At 26.0% G+C, this 18625-nt stretch overlaps 1 protein-coding gene across 1 annotated transcript; it reads left to right on the forward strand.

Annotated features, from left to right (window-relative positions):
- The first annotated feature begins 128 nt into the window (after window positions 1-128).
- Window positions 129-15624, forward strand: LOC132920091 (uncharacterized). The gene is made up of 14 exons (XM_060982162.1): window positions 129-279; window positions 345-499; window positions 557-739; window positions 8542-8758; window positions 8832-9046; window positions 9109-9294; window positions 9505-9652; window positions 9728-9928; window positions 10235-10320; window positions 10441-10834; window positions 11918-12132; window positions 13942-14127; window positions 14261-14402; window positions 15249-15624. Exons 1-14 carry the CDS (start codon window positions 273-275, stop codon window positions 15401-15403), a joined length of 2490 nt encoding a protein of 829 aa, XP_060838145.1. The 5' UTR covers window positions 129-272; the 3' UTR covers window positions 15404-15624.
- Window positions 15625-18625: the final 3001 nt, after the last annotated feature.

Below are 18625 nucleotides of genomic sequence, written 5' to 3' on the forward strand. Positions count from 1 at the left end.
GGAATTCCCTTCCATTACACTGATAAGATAATACATTTTAATCTTTCCATCCTACCTGTTCATCAATAATTATTCTTCAAGGTGGGGTCAGTTTCAAAACTTGTTTTTAATGAATACGCAGAAATATAAAACCAGTTATTGAGTTAATGAGTGAATAACAAGGTTCATCTTGTTGAGTATTTACGAAATACATGGTGCTTATTTTATTCAGTTGAACTTTGCATATTTGCGTGTGTCTTAGTATTTTGAATTTGTAAAAACCTTCGGATACAATGAAAGGCAAGTGCATAACATTAACTCAAAATAACTCATTAAATTTTAAGTTTTATTAATTTTGATTTTAGATTGTTTTTTTCTTATCGTTTGTTCGGTCATGTCTGTAGTAGTACTTTCTACTACTACTAGATTTCAAACTAATGCAAAAGAAAAATTATCGATTCAAAATGTGTCGAATAACAATGTACCAAATTTTCATGATTTTAATTGGAAACTGTGCAAAGTACTATATCATAAAAGTAATTTTCATGATAATCAAATTAATTGTTTTAATTAATAGGCTTTGCATGATGTTGAGAAGAACAATGCAGTTATATCTTCTATAAGCGTTAAGTTGGTGCTGTTGATGTTGTATGAAGGAGCTCTAGGGAATACGGCTAAACAGATAGAAGACGTTGTTGGGATAAAAGGTCGTAAACAAAGCATTAGAGAACGTTATTCTCAAAAATTGCAATCATTACAAGTAAATTATTGATTTAACATGATTATTACATCTTAACATAATATACAGTTTTAAATGACCAAATAACACAGTTTTTTGTTTGGAGATTGAAAGGGTATATCATTATTTTTAAACTATTGGTACTTATTTTTCGTATAATATACTACATTAGTACTATAAAAATATCTAATATTGCATCAAGCTAAGTCCAGTGAGATTCTATAATAACATTATATATCTAGACTTATCTATAGTAGTCTTGAGATTGATTTGTTTTCAAAACAATTTTGTTAGTAACTAGTAAGTATTAACATAAATACGACTTGTAAATTTGCAATATTTTTTTAAAGCGGCGTCTTGCCTGCATCTGTTGTCTGTCTTGGCAAACACTAATATAAACAGTTTTACACTTAGTTTAAGTTTCATTTATCTTAATTAATTTTGAAAGTAAATTTACCTATTATAAAACTCAAAGGTAACATATCCTGATGTTTGTTGCAAGTGATTTTACAATATTTTAATTTTGAATGAGGTTATTAAGATGGGTTACAATTTAATTATTCTCATAATAAGCTTTAAAAATAAAATATCAATAAACATTTGCAACATACTATAGAATATGTTGTTACCTTCAAGTTTTATAATAGATAAACTCATTCTCATATTAAAATTAATAAATCTAACTAAGAAGGTAAGAACTGTAGTCGGTAAATTTCCAATGTTACACACTTGTAAGATGGAGACGACAGGTGTGTATTTAAAGGAGCACACAACACAAAAAAAAAAATCTTTAAATTATTTTTAAATGTTAAATTATTGTAACTATGGCTATATGAAATGATTTGGTGAAAATCCGATGTAAATAAAATTATTACTTTAGGAGATATTAAGAAATGTAAAATAGCCGCGTGACGTCATTGGGCCCTACTCTTCGTAATTGCCTATCTTATACGTGTAAAAGTTCCTCGCTTCTCACAACGATTTACCCACCTAAACATTTTATTTTTGAAATTTAATTTATGTAAATATGTGTGGTTTTATGTGTTTAAGACGACGCAAGAATCAGAATTTCAATATGACGTTTAGTTTTTTAAATATTAAAAATCTTATAAGAGACATTTTAGTTAAACAGCACGTCATGGCGGTCGGCGGATCCGTTGTTCGAACGCCGCGCGCCGCTCGCCATGACGTGCTGTTTAACTAAAATGTCTCTTATAAGATTTTTAATATTTAAAAAACTAAACGTCATATTGAAATTCTGATTCTTGCGTCGTCTTAAACACATAAAACCACACATATTTACATAAATTAAATTTCAAAAAGAAAATGTTTAGGTGGGTAAATCGTTGTGAGAAGCGAGGAACTTTTACACGTATAAGATAGGCAATTACGAAGAGTAGGGCCCAATGACGTCACGCGGCTATTTTACATTGCTCATAACTTATTGAATAATGTGAGTAGAAACGTAAAACCTATACCATTATCCTTAGAATTGAACATTCTTTCAAATAAAAAAAACTTATTTTTTGTGTTGTGTGCTCCTTTAAGAATTATTCAAGTGGGGGTCCAAATTTTTTTAACATGTAAAAAGTATTATACAAATTAGTTGTATGACCTTAAGAATTTTAAATTCTGTCAATCAATGGTAGGTAGTGGTCTAGACCTGAGAACCCCCCTTAGGTACGCCCCTGTAAGACAACACATGCAAATGAGATGGCTTCTTATGAATCTTAAAATTACCTCTTTATAAAAATAGTATTCAGATGTGAGGGAAATAAAAATTAAAAAGAAAAATGCGGAAGGACTGACGATAAGTTATTATCAAGGCTGTGAATTTAATGCACTTAAAAACTATTAAATATGCATGTATATATGCACTAAAAACCGACAAAATATGCTCTCATTTTTCAAAAATATGCAACAAAAAATTATTAAATTTTAACTTATTCTTATTTTTTATTAATTTTAGTTTAAATATTAGTAATATTATAAATTGGTATGCCTGCATGTGTATATGACTTATTGGGCTTGACTAGTCTTAATCTTCGTCATATACAAGATATATAAAAAATATTTGCTTAGAATAGAATATGTTTCTACTTAAAATTATATATTTTATACCTTTAAAGTAGTTATTTCATTGTATAATCAACGATTTTTGTTATCCGTTATGTACTTGTTGATATTAGTAAATTAATTTAATCTCGACTTCAAGAGACAAGAGTACAATAGTCAATAATACACGTTAAATACTCGAATAAAAATATAATAGTACGAAAAAAAGCATTTATACAAAAAAAATCGTTAAAAAATGCATCTATATGCCCTAACACAGTGGCTCCCAAACTTTTTTTTCCGTGGTGCCTTTTTTTGGACCCAAATTGGCCATGGTGTCCTGCCCTACTATGAATACCTAACACGAAAGACAGAACAAAAAAAAAACTCATTGATAACCAATTTTACATAGACCGCGATGCCCTTAGAAAGTGCTCGCGGTGCACAGTTTGGGAACTGCTGCGACCTAACCCATGAAATATGCAGAAATATGCAAAATAAGATTTGGTATTTGAACTATAAATAAAAGTCAAAACAAATTTTGGCCGAATCCATTTTATTGTACGGTGTAGCAAAAAAAAAAACATGCAAATGCATTAAATTCACAGCCTTGGTTATTATTATTCGTATTACGAGATTTCTTTAGAGTTTTTTACTTAGGTTCTTTGTATTTTGACAATTTGACATCGTGTTATGACTGTATCTTAAACTTCATTTTTTTTAAATGTATAATTTTATTTTTTAAATTTTAGTATTTTTAAGATTAGCAAATTACAAGGTTAACAATACCACGGTTATTAAAGTTTGTTTTAAATTAAGGAAAAACCTGTTTTTAATCCTGGTTTAAACCTGTTCTAAGCGTACTGCATACATCTTAACTCTAGTACTTATAATACCTTCAATATTGGAAAAATGAACTATCGCAATTTGTTTCATTAGTCTTTGTATCAATGGTTAATAACTGCGGAATAGTTTTTTTGTAAAAGATTGTTGATACATTTAATAAAATAAACTGACCAATTTTATAATAATTTTAATATTACAAACATTTTTCTTGGTTATTTAATTTATATTTTTGGACAAATATATCAGAATATTATAATATCTGCAGTTAAAGCCTACCTATAAAGCTTAAAAATTAAGAACTTTTAACCTGTAGCTTAAATATTTTTATTAGCATCTACCATCTTCTAAACATTCAATTAAATCTATTATTCTAGATTATTCGATAAGACATATTTAGGTACCTAATAGTTGCAATTTGTAGCTTACCATTTTAAAATATCTTTGTACCTAGGAGCTAAGGTCATATAATATTTTTATTACTGTTAAAGTGTCAACCAAAAACGTAATAGATCTATTATGTCTATGAAGCTGTCAACAATTCTTCGAGAAGTTTCTATTTTATATAATTTTGAATACATATTTATAAAATATTTCACAAGAAATTTAATTTGGATATTTGTGGTTTCACAATATTTATTTTTGTGTGGTATAAGTTATTTTACTAATAAGTGTAAAATTGGAAATGCGGGCGCAAAGCTTATACGTCATCGTCTGAAAAATATTTTCATGTTTAAGAGGACGACCCGTATGTATTGTTTCTGTCTTACAAGTACGTAACATAGCAAATTTACGCTCAGCAGATCACGTTTAGCTCCGTCAGTTTAAAAATTAGAGTGAATTGACTTATCTATTATGAAACTTGATGGTAAGAAAATTATCTATGTTTGTATGTTGGTTTTTTACCATAGTTCAATTTGTTAGCAAGTTATTAACTCACTTAAAAACTTAATAATCGTAAAAAACCAACATAAAAACACAGATAATGTTCTTACCATCAAGTTTCATAATAGATGTCGATTCACTCTAATTTTTAAACTAACGAAGCTAAAAGTGATCTGCATGCTGAGCATACATTTTCTGTGTTACGTACCTACTTGAAAGACAATAACACTTGCGGGTGTTGCGGCCTCTTAATATGTAATTGTATTTTTTTGGGTGATATTATTTTTCTTTTTCAAGTTTTTTTATTTGATATCATATCACTGAAATTGAACGATTAGAGATGGACTATAAATTGTTAGTTTTTACTTTATGTCTTTAGAAATGGACCATTATTCAAATCTTCTCGACAATACAAAATAATTTGAGTTTAAAAGTCTAGAAATATAGTAATGAAAATTAAATATATAATGATTATAATTTTTTTAAATATATATGTCCACTTGGTGAACTGTGCAAATATTCGTAATTTGTTTTTTGTGAACTGAGTTTAGTATGTATTTTTATATTCATAGGCATAGTTCATAAAAATCATAAATTAAATCAATTATGTGCCAATAACAACAATTATTTATCGTTATATCGCGTATGTACTGTGAACCTATTAATCAATCAATAATTAATTTAAATTTAAAATAAAACAGTCAAACTCATTTGTTATGATCATCAAGGGTAGGATCTAGGAAGGAGCGAACTGGGGCACTTTCCCAGAAGTCTTGATTGGAGGGCACTAAATTACCAAATAATAGCTGAATATATTAACAGACAACCGTTATAGGCATAATAGAGGAAGATGAATTATAAGAGACCTCTAATTTTATACTTTGTCCTGGGTAGAAAATATACCATATACGGCTGTAGTCAATTTGCACCAAAATTGACCCTAAATATTAACAACATGTGTAATTTGCACAAAAATCAAATTTGGTTGTTTTAAGATAGGTACCTACTATCTACTATCAAAATTTCGATATTTGAGTAAAATATATTAAATAATAGATTCTGAGTGGTTATAGGTCAATAGGAGTGTCAATATTGACATACAATCTATACCAAAATATTATATTGTGTCACTTTCCACAGCAAAAATTACTTAAAATCCACAAACAAGTGAGGGCTTTACTTTGCCCCACACCCTCAACATTATAAAAACAATTATATTTTATTGATATAAAATCCATTATAAATATATATATATAGGTATGTTATTGTCTTATCCTATAAAAAAAATATTTAATCATACAATACTCAAAGAAATATATTTTTATACTTATATTTCCATTTATATAGGTAGATGTCAGGTACGTAATTTAAGGGGGTGATAGAAGCGCTCACCCCCCCCCCCCCCCAAAAAAAAAAAAGATCGTATTTTAATAACTAATAATTAACAAAAAAACATATTTTAAGCATCAACTATTGTGAAAAAGGTTAATCGCCCACCCACCACAAAAAAAAAGTAAAAAAGTACCTATTTAGTGCCTGGTAGATGTTTATTTAAAATTGTAATATAGTATAGGTACCTACCATATTATAATTTACTACCTATATTTATAAAAATTAATACTTAGAATCTAGATATTAAAAATAAAATTTATTACTTATGGTAAGTTATTTAAAAGTCATAACTTATGTAAAATTATCATGATTTCTGCTTTTTTCTAAAAGTATTAAAATATTTAAATTTAAAAATTTGGCTTTAGTAAGTATGTAATTTACTACATTACTACTTAAATCACAGGTATCATATAGGATGAGTTCAGAGAGATAATGCAATATAAATAAGACACAAAAATTAAAAATATTTATCAAATTGAAATTCTTCAGATTAAAATCCAATAATTTAAAAAATGTAATATGTATAACTTACTTTAGACAACTTAATAATTAGGGTTAAGATTTTTATGAATTTGCATATTTCTTTTAGGTTGTACAATACTTTCCATTCTTATACTTATGGAAATATATTTCATGATATACCTGTATTCAAAATATAAAATTTTATTTTGCATATAATTGCATATTTTACCATTTTTTATTTGTAAGTGCATTATTTGTGTTTTTTCTGTTTTTAAGCGCATATTTGACAATTTTCGATGCAAAATGCTGAAAAATGCCGTAATTTTATATTTTGTTAACCAAATCTGGAATGAGTTTTATTATCTGTATATTAGTATTTACTATTTAGTATATAGTTATACGGAGTATAAGGGATCTACTTAAATGTATACGTATTAGCACCAAATAGACGAAGATTAACAACGGAACGTTTAAAACAAACAATAATTATTCAATGCAACTCTTTATTAAATATATTTAATTTTATTGTATATAGGTAGTAAATAAGAACATTTAAAAATGTAATAGACAATAGTTGATATAACGAGCACATAAAAATAGTACCTATCCAATTTGTTTAATATATTCTATTAATAATTAAATTTGTCTCCGTGTATTTATTGCATTTATTTATTTTTTAATGCATTTTTCAAATTGTTCATGTATATTTAGCTGTTTTTTAGTGTAAAGTGCATACATATTCATACATTTTTTAGTGTATAAATATGCAACCCTATTTAATTATGAAATTATCCATATTTATTAAATAAAATGCAGTACAACTGTCAAATTAGATCTATACCTAACCTAACCATTAGAAACAGACAAAATTGATTAAAATCAAATCAAATAATATTATCAAAAATTCATCAATAATATAGTAAACGTAAATTTTTTTTCATAATTAAATAATAACTAACCTATTTTAATTTTTTTACTAACACAAAACCATAAATATGGAAATTTCTGTGATTGCAAATTTATATTTATGCAACCCCTGAATTATATTTGGGTTCGCAATAGTGACCCCTTGTGACACTGTATGTGAGTGTGTACTGCTGTAAACATATTTACAATATTTACATTCGAAAATAATACTTATGAAAGTATAAATTTGTCGATCTAAGCGCTTTAATCTGATCCAGTGATTTTTCAATATTACGCTGAACACTCACTGACGTAGTAACTTTATAATGTTATATAGGTAATAACTAATATTACTATTATTATTTGCTATGCAAATTTTTCAATACTTAATAATTCTTTCTAGAACTTATCATACATTAAAAAACCTTAAAAATGTTGTTTTTGTCGTCCTCCTTTTTATCCGGTACTGTAAATGTTACAAATTATAAACATTTTTTGTTTAACTAAATGAAGGGATAAGTACAGTTAACTAGTGTACTCGTATTAGTTCGATCATTTTGATACAAAGTCTATAAGCTATAATAAATCGTATTTGAAAAATGATTCTGAACAGGACTGCCAGGACTTGATTAAAGAATAGGTACTCGACATTGTGAAAAAAAGTATTCCCCCTGTCACTCAGGTTTAGTTAACGCCTGTCGCCCACCAATTACATTTCTTGTATTTTCGATATTCTGATTATTTTCCATAATAATATGTATGCACTGCAGGTATAAAACGTACGAAAATAATATACGTTAAGTACCTATTCGTGTGAAATTCACAACAGAAATTTTAAGAATAATGTGGTAAAATGCGTGTAGTAAAATTAATGATGTAAAAGAGGTATATATAATAGCGGATAGGTACCGTATATAATATATTATGGAGATCGGTATTAGGTATTCATTAGGCATTAAGGTATCTATAAATACAGTATCATAAATGTTTTAAATAGGTTTTGTACCTTTTTAATACATTTTAAAATACAAGAGATGAAAATGTGGGATCTAATTATACTTGAGTGGCGGGGTTCAACTAGACTAGTACCAAACTATTCTAGTCATTGTATATTTTTTGATGTTTCTATTCACATTTATTAATTCAAGACAAGCAAAAGTAAAAAAAAAGTTGTAAAGAAAAATTACCACATTGTTTTATATAGTTTTTATGTTAATTTAATTTTTACTTTTTATTGATTTATATAAATATTTTGTTTAAAATTTTAATGATGTACTTAGAGTCACGACAAAGATGATTATGAACTAGATATTGGTACTAAATTGTTTATGGATTCATCAGTTCGGCCAAAAAATGATTTTTTAGAAATTATATCTAGGTGGTATAATTCAAGTCATGAGATAGTTGATTTTAGTAAACCTGTAAATGCTATAAATTCAATAAATCAGTGGGTAGAAAACCTTACTCATGGGCGTATTCAACAACTGATATCTGAAAGTTTGTATTTAAATATAATAAGATATAATGTATGAGATTTAATATAAAAATTAAAATATTATGTTTATTTTAGCCGAAACTAAAGAAAATACTGTTCTTCTTTTATTGAATGCCATATATTTTAAAGGATATTGGACAATTCCATTTAATAAAGATCTTACCAGAAGAGGAACTTTTTATTTAAACTCGAGTACTACTGTTGATGTTCCATTAATGACTACTTACAACTATTTTAAATTATCTACTATAGAATCACTTAATGCTCGATTAATTAGTTTACCTTATCAGGTAAAATATTACTTTTAACATTTTTATAGTAATAACTTACTTAGTTAATAATATTTTTTTAGGGGAACAAATTTGTTATGTATATAATATTACCAGATAATATTGATGGCTTAGATAATTTAATTAATAGAATTAATCCATCATTATTGGGAGATTCAATAAAAAATATGAAGATGTTTTCTACAAAAGTTGTGTTACCAAAATTTAATTTTGAATATACATCAATTCTTGGACCATTATTACAAGAGGTTTGACTTTTTTTTAAAACAATATATTTTTATACTAGTTTCTGTGTTTAGAAAGGTTATTTAAGGATCAGTAAAATAAAATTAAAGTAATTATATAATAATTCAAATTAGAATAATGACTATTTATATTTATACAGGTAATTTAGTAATTTTTGTAGTAGTAATGTGATAGTAAAATTAAGTAAATTATTTATTTGTAATAATTAATAGTTAGGTATTACCGATATGTTTGGACCAAATGCAGATTTAACAAATATAGGAAATGATGGCCAATTTGGTAGTCTTATTGTGTCTAATATACTTCAAAAATCTGGACTTGATGTAAATGAACAAGGAAGTACTGCTCATGCTGCTACTGGTTAGTTTTTATTCATTTTATTAATACAAACATGTTTATAAAGGTAAAATTAATATTTTTTTAATTTTATTTTAGAAGCTGAATTAGATCACCGTTTCGGGGTAACTATTGAAGCTTCTTTTGAAGTTAATAGACCATTTTTATTCATGATAGAAGATATTACAATGGATACCATAATATTTGTTGGACAAGTTATGAATCCACTTTCACAAGGCTTGTCAGTAGTTTCTATTCCAATTGTCAATACTCCAACTCAAACTCCAACTCCAATAAAATGTAAATTTATAATTTTAAATCATAAAAATAATAAATTACAATTGTTTTACTTTTAGAAGAGTTCAAACTCCTTAAAAATATTTTTGTTGTGAAATTGAGTGTAGTAAGAAAAAAAAATTATATTACAATTTTAAATTTTAAATTCTTATACCAGAAGCAAATATAATTTTTATTGGATGAATTTTAGGATATGTTTTTTACGGCTGGGAACAATAAGTTTGGTTTAAAAATAAAATTTCTCAACAACTAACAGATTAAAAGATATGAAATACATGATAATATTTATATATATATTATATATTACAGCTGTAGGTGATATTGAATTGAGAATGAATTTGGAACAAAATGTTGAATTCCAGCGGTTTAGTTATTTTGACAGAGAACTATTTCAAGTAAGAATTTTTTTATGATATTATTTAACTATTTACAATTTTATGTTTTATCTATATTATTCATAATCTGTATTTTTAATAAATTGTAAATAGTGTTTTTATTGTTTTTAATTTTCATAGGAACTTAGCTCTAATCAACCAGACTCAAATTTTGTAATTTCTCCAGCTAGTATTAAAAGCATGTTAACATTATTATCGAAAGGTGCTCGTGGAGATACTTTGAATCAATTAAATAATGTTTTACGTTTACCAACTGACAAATCAACATTTAATAATATATTACGCATAAATAAATTGTCTATGGAGAGTAGTATAATCGATTTAGTAGTTGTCAACAACATATTTGTTAAGAATAAGAACAGTATATCTAAAAATTTCAAAGATACAGCAGAAGATCTATACTCTGCTAATATAACTGAAATTAATCTTTATAATATTGAAGCATCAATTCAAATGATCAATAAACAAATTTCTGATGCTACACACGGACTTGTAAACAGTATAATTTCTAAAGGTGCGTGTTTATATGTATTTAAATTTTAAATATTTTGAACATTCAAAACATTTGTATTACTTATTAGTATTATACGGTGTTTTTCAAACTGTGGGTCGCGACCTCCAAAAAAAGTATAAAATTTGGTCAATCACTTTGCGATCCTCCTTCCTATTTATATTAAGTATAAATTTGAACAATAAAAGAATTTTTATTATATATGGGAAAGCCATTAGCAGTGGAGTTCCTATATTTATTTATGAGATATCTACAATCTACATTTAATCGATTGATTATTTTTGTGTTATGAAAATGTTGAATGAAAAGGTTCATTTTGTAAATCGGTGTTTTATTATTTTTGACCTATGCGACCCCCTGGTTGAGAAACACTAATCTAGATAATACTATGTGCTATTCATTTATTTTTGTGTCAGAAGTTTAGTTGCAACTAGGTGGGCTCAGAGGCGTAGCTAGGATTTTTTTTCAATTTTCAAATAGGATCAAATTTAGCAAATGTTTAGATATAATATACTATTTAAGAAGTATCCTGTGGAATTACCAACTTGAAACTTCTTTTTTTTAAATTAAATTCAACCATTTTTACAATACATTTTTAAGCTGATTTTGGGCTTATAAATCTGAATAAATAAAAATATGTCCCCTAAGTTTATTTAAAAATTAAAAATTTCAATAATTAGAATTTGAGTAAATACATTATTAAAGGAAAATGGAGTGTGTTTGGTAAATAATAATGAATATTATTTTAATATATGAATATTGAATATTGATGTAATTTAGATTTATTAAAAGCCATTTGTAGCTATACTAACGTAGTAGAAGGGTACACGAGAAAGGTCCATACAAATTAATAAAGAAAGAATAAGAGGGATACAGTTACTTTTCCTCCTCCCAAAATAGTTGATCCTAGTTGTATCAATAGTTTGAAGATACTATTTATTATAGTATCCCGTACAGTGAGCTACTTAGTGATGAGGTACATTCAAAGCTATAAACTAATCTAGAGCAGATCAGTTACTTACTTGATAACTTTATTTTGAATATTCATTGTTTAAATAATATAGTAATATTGAAATAACGTTACAGATGATTTTGATGGAAACACTGAACTTTTATTGGCGAACGTTCTTTATTTCAAAGGAGATTGGTTTGTGGAATTTAATGAAAGTAGCACTAAAAAAGAGTGTTTTTACACAAATCCTAATATGTGCTCTGAAGTCAATATGATGAATTTACAAGACCAAATAAGATATGGACATGTATCAGATATTAATGCTCAAGTTGTTGAACTGCTATACAAGGTAAGTAAACATAACAAATAAGTAATACATAAAATAACTTAATTTTGAAAATAGTTACTTAAATATTTCATAGTAAATTTATCATAGTTTATTTAAAATATTTGAATAATATAGATTATATTGTATTTTTTTTTTATAAGACAAATCATAAAAATAATTTCAAAAATGTATCACATTTTTTTTTTACAAGGATGTTTAAATTTTTTAGAAAGGTTATATATAGGAAAAATTAAATATTGTTATGCCTTATACTTATTAATTTTCATGAAAAATAATAAATTCTATTATTTTAAAATGTTAAATATATAATATCATACACATAACACATATATTTGTATATATTATATAATGTTATAATTCTATTTACAATCTTACTCTGTCATGAGCTTGGTTCATTATCAAAGCCATTGTTGTTTTTATTTTTAATCTCTTCCCATTAGACATGTATTAACATGGACTTTTCATATAGTCTCTGGTAATAATATAAATTATTTCAGAAAAATTGATTTTTTCACTTAAATGTATTAAATAAATGTAGTATAATATTACGACTTAAATAGTTTTCTAATATTTGTCTCAGAACATAGGCGTGTGCAGAATTTTCACAGAGGATGCCAATATATTTAAAAGTAACTCAATTTTTTATCTCTCTTCAAAAAAAACATAAATAAGAATTTTTTTTAAAAAATGTATTACAGAACTACAAAGTTCTCAAAATAATAGTCAATATAAGTAAAAATATAAAACTGCATTTTATTACTAATATTAATATGAATTTAATTTATGTAATACTTTATTATAGTTCTAATCTTCTTTCAAAAGTTGTTTATAAATAAAAACGTTTATAAACTCTTAACTAAAAAGTAAAAAACAAAAAACAAGCTGACCCACAGGGGATGCCTTGGCTACCCGAAATCTCCCCTGTGCATGCCTATGTCTCAGAATAACAACCCACTTTAAAAATATCATTGTCACTTTTTTTATCTAAATTCTAAGTGTTACAAATATTCAACAACTCGCCACTATTCTGTTCAATTTTTTTGAAGTTATGTTATGTTAGAAAATGCATAGGCTTCTTGTGAATTTAATATATTAATTTATAACTAAATTCTACCATTGATTATAGTCTATTTTTAATCAATGAATCTACATAGTTCAAATTTAAAGACATTTAAAAACAGATCTAGAATGGTTTTGAAAAGTACTGTGGAATTAAAATTATTAAACAAGTTTTATATAATATAGTTATAACTTATAGCCATAGACGTAAACTGGGGGGAAGCGAGAGGGGTCAACTGCTTCACAAAAAAAATTTAAAAGGACAATGTATTTTGTAAATTAATTTGAAAAATATTATCAAAAAGACATTTTAGATTTGTAAGAATTATTATTTTTTCAAGAAAACTGCAAAATAAAATATATTTTTGAGTTTATAATTTGTTTAATGTTAATGAAGTTAGTTTTTGAATTAACCAACTCCTCGTCACTAAATTAAAAAAAAATAACCATAACCTTTACTTTTTCAATATTAACAGCAGCTACTCTTGTGAAGCTACAATTTAAAAATGTATATAAAATATAAGTTATATTTTTAAGGTCATCTTTTAAAAATTTTCCGGGAGCGCCATAATATCTCGGGCCGGTACTGCCTCTTCACATAAAAATTGCCCATGTTAAGCCCATGGTTATAACTATTTTTAATTACATAAGTATTTACTGTAAATTTAATTATAAAATTACTAGATGTCTATAGGTAATAGGTACCACTTATTACTTCATTGTGTATTATATTTTAAATTTATTTTATAGGATACAAATTTTTGTATGCTAGTATTATTGCCGGATGAAAATACTACATTTTCACAATTATTGAAAGATTTACAACATAATCCTTTTTCTAAAATATTGAATTCACTTTATCAAAGAAATGTCAATTTGTATTTACCACGATTCACAATTAATTACTCGACAAAGCTATCATCTGCACTTAAAAAGGTACCTATGGGTAAAATATATAGATATTATTTATTAAGTTGGAATATTACACAGCACCAGCACTCATTTGATATATATTTTATATTCAATATTGTAAGTTTGTAATAATATTTATAATTAATTATGTACTTAGATTGGATTATCATCAATGTTTAATAGCAATGCAAATCTATCATCAATATTTAATCCAATAAAACAAGTATTTGTGAAGGATGTAACACATAAGGTGACAATGGAAGTCAATGAAAAAGGCTCTAAAGCTAGCGCAGTTACAGGTATCTATTTAATATAATATATTTAAGTCTTATTTATGTTTATTGTATTAAATACATAGGTATCATAGCAGCGCTCGAGACATATAGGTATAGCATTTGCATATTCCTTCCTGGAGCTTGAAATAATAGCTAGTAAACTACAAATTAATTTCGTACTAAAATGAGTGCTTTATTTTCCATATTTCAGAGTTGTTTGCGTGTTTTTGCTATTTTTGACTAAACTGGGCAATTTTTATCAAAATCTGTTTTTATGATAATGATAAGAAAAATATCGTTTTGGATCTTTGTGTGATTGCAGATATATATTTATATATATATATGGGAGATATATGCCATACGGTTAAATCATTTCTGTGTATTTTTATGTGCAATTGATGTCAGAAAAAATTATATTAGTGTTTATTACAAATACCGAAAGCTGATAATATAATGTGTTACTATTTTTAACTGATGCAGTGCCTTACATAGTAATTGCTAATTCACTTTAATACATGAAAATTATCCATATTACGTGAATAAAACTTGGTCTTCATAATGTTTCCATTTTTCCAACTTATTTTGTGTTTATAATAATGTTATTATTTTATTAAGTTCAATCAACATTTTAAGACACCTTTTGGAACGACGAGAGAGTTGTGGCCTTACTCAAGTTTTTGAGCTCTGGATAAATTCATATCTATTCCTCCAAGACAAAATTCTAAATCCACTGTTTTAATGCTTAAACATAATTTTATCCTGTCCATATATTATCTTTTTTTTATTTTACACCATGTTGCACTAGTATTATGTATTTATGTGACATAATATGTAGCTTATCAAACGTTAATTTATGTATTTATTTTGCAGTTGTTTCTGTTATACCTTTGAGTAACATACCACAATCACCACCCGTGTCAGTCATTGTAAATCGGCCTTTTATTTTTTACATTTTTAACCGTGCTACTAAAACTATACTATTCAGTGGCCAAGTACATGATGTTAATAGTAATATTTTTACTTAATGATTCAAACCTATTGGATGTGACGCGGACAAATCATTATGATGTATCCCATCTTTACCAAATTAAATCGATAACTATCATCAAAAAAAACTGTGACATTTTTATAGTAATTAATTTTAATTTTAGCTTTATTCAAGATATAAAAATATTTTAAATTAATTTGTAATAAAATAAAATTCAAATAAATCATAGTTTTAAAAATAAAAATTATTAATAATGAATGCAGTAATTTATAATTTCATTCCACTTCAAACCGCTTGCTGAACAGCGAATCCTCGACTCTCGTCTAAAATTCATCGACGGATTCAAAAAACATATTATGAGCAATTATTTTAGTGTCTATATAGGTTAATAATAGGCCAGAATACTTACGTCTATATTAAACACATAGATAGAAAGGTAGATTTGAACGAATTCTCGATCAATATTTTAAAAATAACTAACTTAGTATGTAGGTATGTTGATGAGTATACATGCGTACATGATTATAATATGCGTGTAACTATGTAAGTAGGTATGGGTAACTACTAGCAACCCCACAAAAAACAAACTCATGTAACTCCTTAACAAGTGCCCTCTTAATCAAATGGTCAATTGTGAACAAATAAACACTCAAAATACCTATAAGGTATATTTCTATATTATATTAATTTTAGATATAATTACGCATGATGAAAACTACTACCAAAAATAAGTAACTAACTGTAGTTTTTAGTAGTAAAAATTTTACGAGGCATGTGTATATGTAAACTGGATTTGAATCAGTGATGGATCCAGAGAAGAGATGATTAGGTTATGCACTCTAGACACACTTTGGTGAAGAAAAAGTATAATTCAATAATTTAACAGTTTATAATTAGGTACTTATAAAATAAAGAAAATTAACAATTTAATAAAAAATATACAAACTAATTATTTATGAATTATAAATTTAAAATGAATAATTGAATTCAATACATTTTTGATTCAAAACGTTTTTATTTTTAAGAATCATTTACATAACATTATTCAAATGATACACCATGCCGATGATGATTTCACTTGCCTTCCAAATTTTTTTTTTTTTTATTATTATTTAATTTTATTCATTTATAAAAATGTATTAAATAGTAAGTGTACCTACAATACCTATACTTAAATACAATTTGTTTTTTTATTTTTTTATAATAATTATAAAATTATGTATTATTAAATTGTATATAAGCTATGTTAAGTATTTTTTTATTGATTTTTAGACAGGGTGATTCAACAAGCATGCTCACTCCTATTGGTCTTCCATGATGGAGTTGTTCAAAATCTAATTTTTGGAATGTTTAAAAATATTTAAGGATCATTAAAATTCTTGAGATTTTTTGTACTAGGTACTTCAGGGATTTCGTGCGGTTATTTTTAAAATTAGAACCACAATTTTCTATTGTATATCATTTAGCGGATAGTTTTCTGAAAAATTGGATGTATCAAAACAAAAATTTTAAACTACTTGTTCTTGGCTAGTTGCTGGCATACAATTAATTGCTTGAGTGGTTGTTATAAAAGCTTATATAAACAATGCGCTCAAATGCAATTTAAGAGTTCATGAGTTCATCAACTAAATAATTTGTGGTTTATCTCAAACTGTTTGATCGTGCGTTAAGATCAAAAAAATTGTTGGGCAGCTATTGCGTAACTGATATTTGCCTGCCAGTGACTTTCCTTTGAGTCACCTGTTTAACTTTGTGTATTAAGGATAATTATAGTTAATTAAGATAATTAATGGATTTGAATGATATGAGAGCTATGAACATTTTTATTGATTAATATTAATCTACCAAAATTGTAATGATACTTGTATAATGACTATAATGTATTAATGTATACGATGCACACATCCGAATTGGTTCCCGATAAACACTTTCGAAAAAGTCAAAATACAATCTAATGATATTTATAATAATAACTGTAAGTTTAACAGTTGTTTCTATTCCGCAAATCCAAACATCTTTCAATTCATGGATGTACCTATTAAAAGAAACAAATTGAAACATATGTAAAATTGCGAAGTATAGAGAAACTAAAAAAATTTAAATATAAAAATAATGAAATAGATTAAGCCGATTAGGGTTTATATAAAATGTTTGTTATACACTTTTACCTCAATAATACACAATACTTATAAAAAAAAAAAAAAAAAAATGGACGAATTAAATAGATATTAGGTATGTTTATTAATTTATTATTATTTATTTTATATTTTTAATTAAAAAAAAAACATTATTATTATTATTTATTACTTATTAACTACCATGACAAAAAGATCATAATTTTTAACCATCCCTGCATAATATTATGTGGACAGTCCTAAAAGTATGTATAAATTGGGAAGGAAAATTGAAAATGTTATGACCCGGGACTCGGGAACCAACTCAGATATACCCTTCGTAACAATCCGGAAACCCTTCGAATACACGTATATCTATACTTTTACATACAAATAAAAATTAGATGTTATAGTTTCTATACACAAAATTAAAGGAATTTCCTTTCTACTTTATTCAGACATAATTATTTTTTTTTTTAAATTCGTCAAAATCATAAAAATGTATAGGTATATTATTTTGTAGTTGAAATTTATAAAAAAATGTATTTTAACATTCAATGCTTAAAAAAGTAATACTAGATTCATTATAACTTTATAGGGTTATTTTTATATTAAGAAAAAAGATAGGCAAGTTCTCGTCAATAGGGAAACTCTTGATTATGGGCGTAACTAGGATTTATAATAATTACAAGGGCTAGAGTCCTACAAAACCAAAGTTAAAAATGATTTGAAGGCTAATTGAGGCTAAAAGGTAAAATTTTATAGAGGGCTAAATACAAATACAGGGGGCTCAGCCTCCTCTAGAGCCCCCCAGTTACGCCGTTGCTCTTGATGCTTATCATTCAGACTATGGTTTATTTAATTATTTTTTGTAATTGAAAAATATTTTTTATTCATTTGTTGTGTAACTGGTGGATTAAATTAATATTTTTAAATTTTAATAAATGTTGATTTTGATTTTTGTTTATTTAATTAATAACGAATAGAAAAAGACTTGTTTATCAATAATAAATTAACATTAATGTAAACGTAAAGATTATCGTGTTTAAATATGTATTTTATATATGTATGTCTATAATACAAGGAGTAAAATAAATAATAAATGAGAAAAAAAAATTAAGAAGAAATGAATTTAATTGCATTGG

The sequence above is a fragment of the Rhopalosiphum padi genome, chromosome 2 (genome assembly GCF_020882245.1).
Source record: "Rhopalosiphum padi isolate XX-2018 chromosome 2, ASM2088224v1, whole genome shotgun sequence".
In the NCBI taxonomy this organism is placed as follows: domain Eukaryota; kingdom Metazoa; phylum Arthropoda; class Insecta; order Hemiptera; family Aphididae; genus Rhopalosiphum; species Rhopalosiphum padi.

Coding starts and splice junctions, on each gene's coding strand:
- LOC132920091 (XM_060982162.1), top strand. Junction 500..556: donor TTAATTGGAAACTGTGCAAA/GTACTATATCAT, acceptor TTTAATTAATAG/GCTTTGCATGATGTTGAGAA. Junction 14,128..14,260: donor TATCATCTGCACTTAAAAAG/GTACCTATGGGT, acceptor TTATGTACTTAG/ATTGGATTATCATCAATGTT.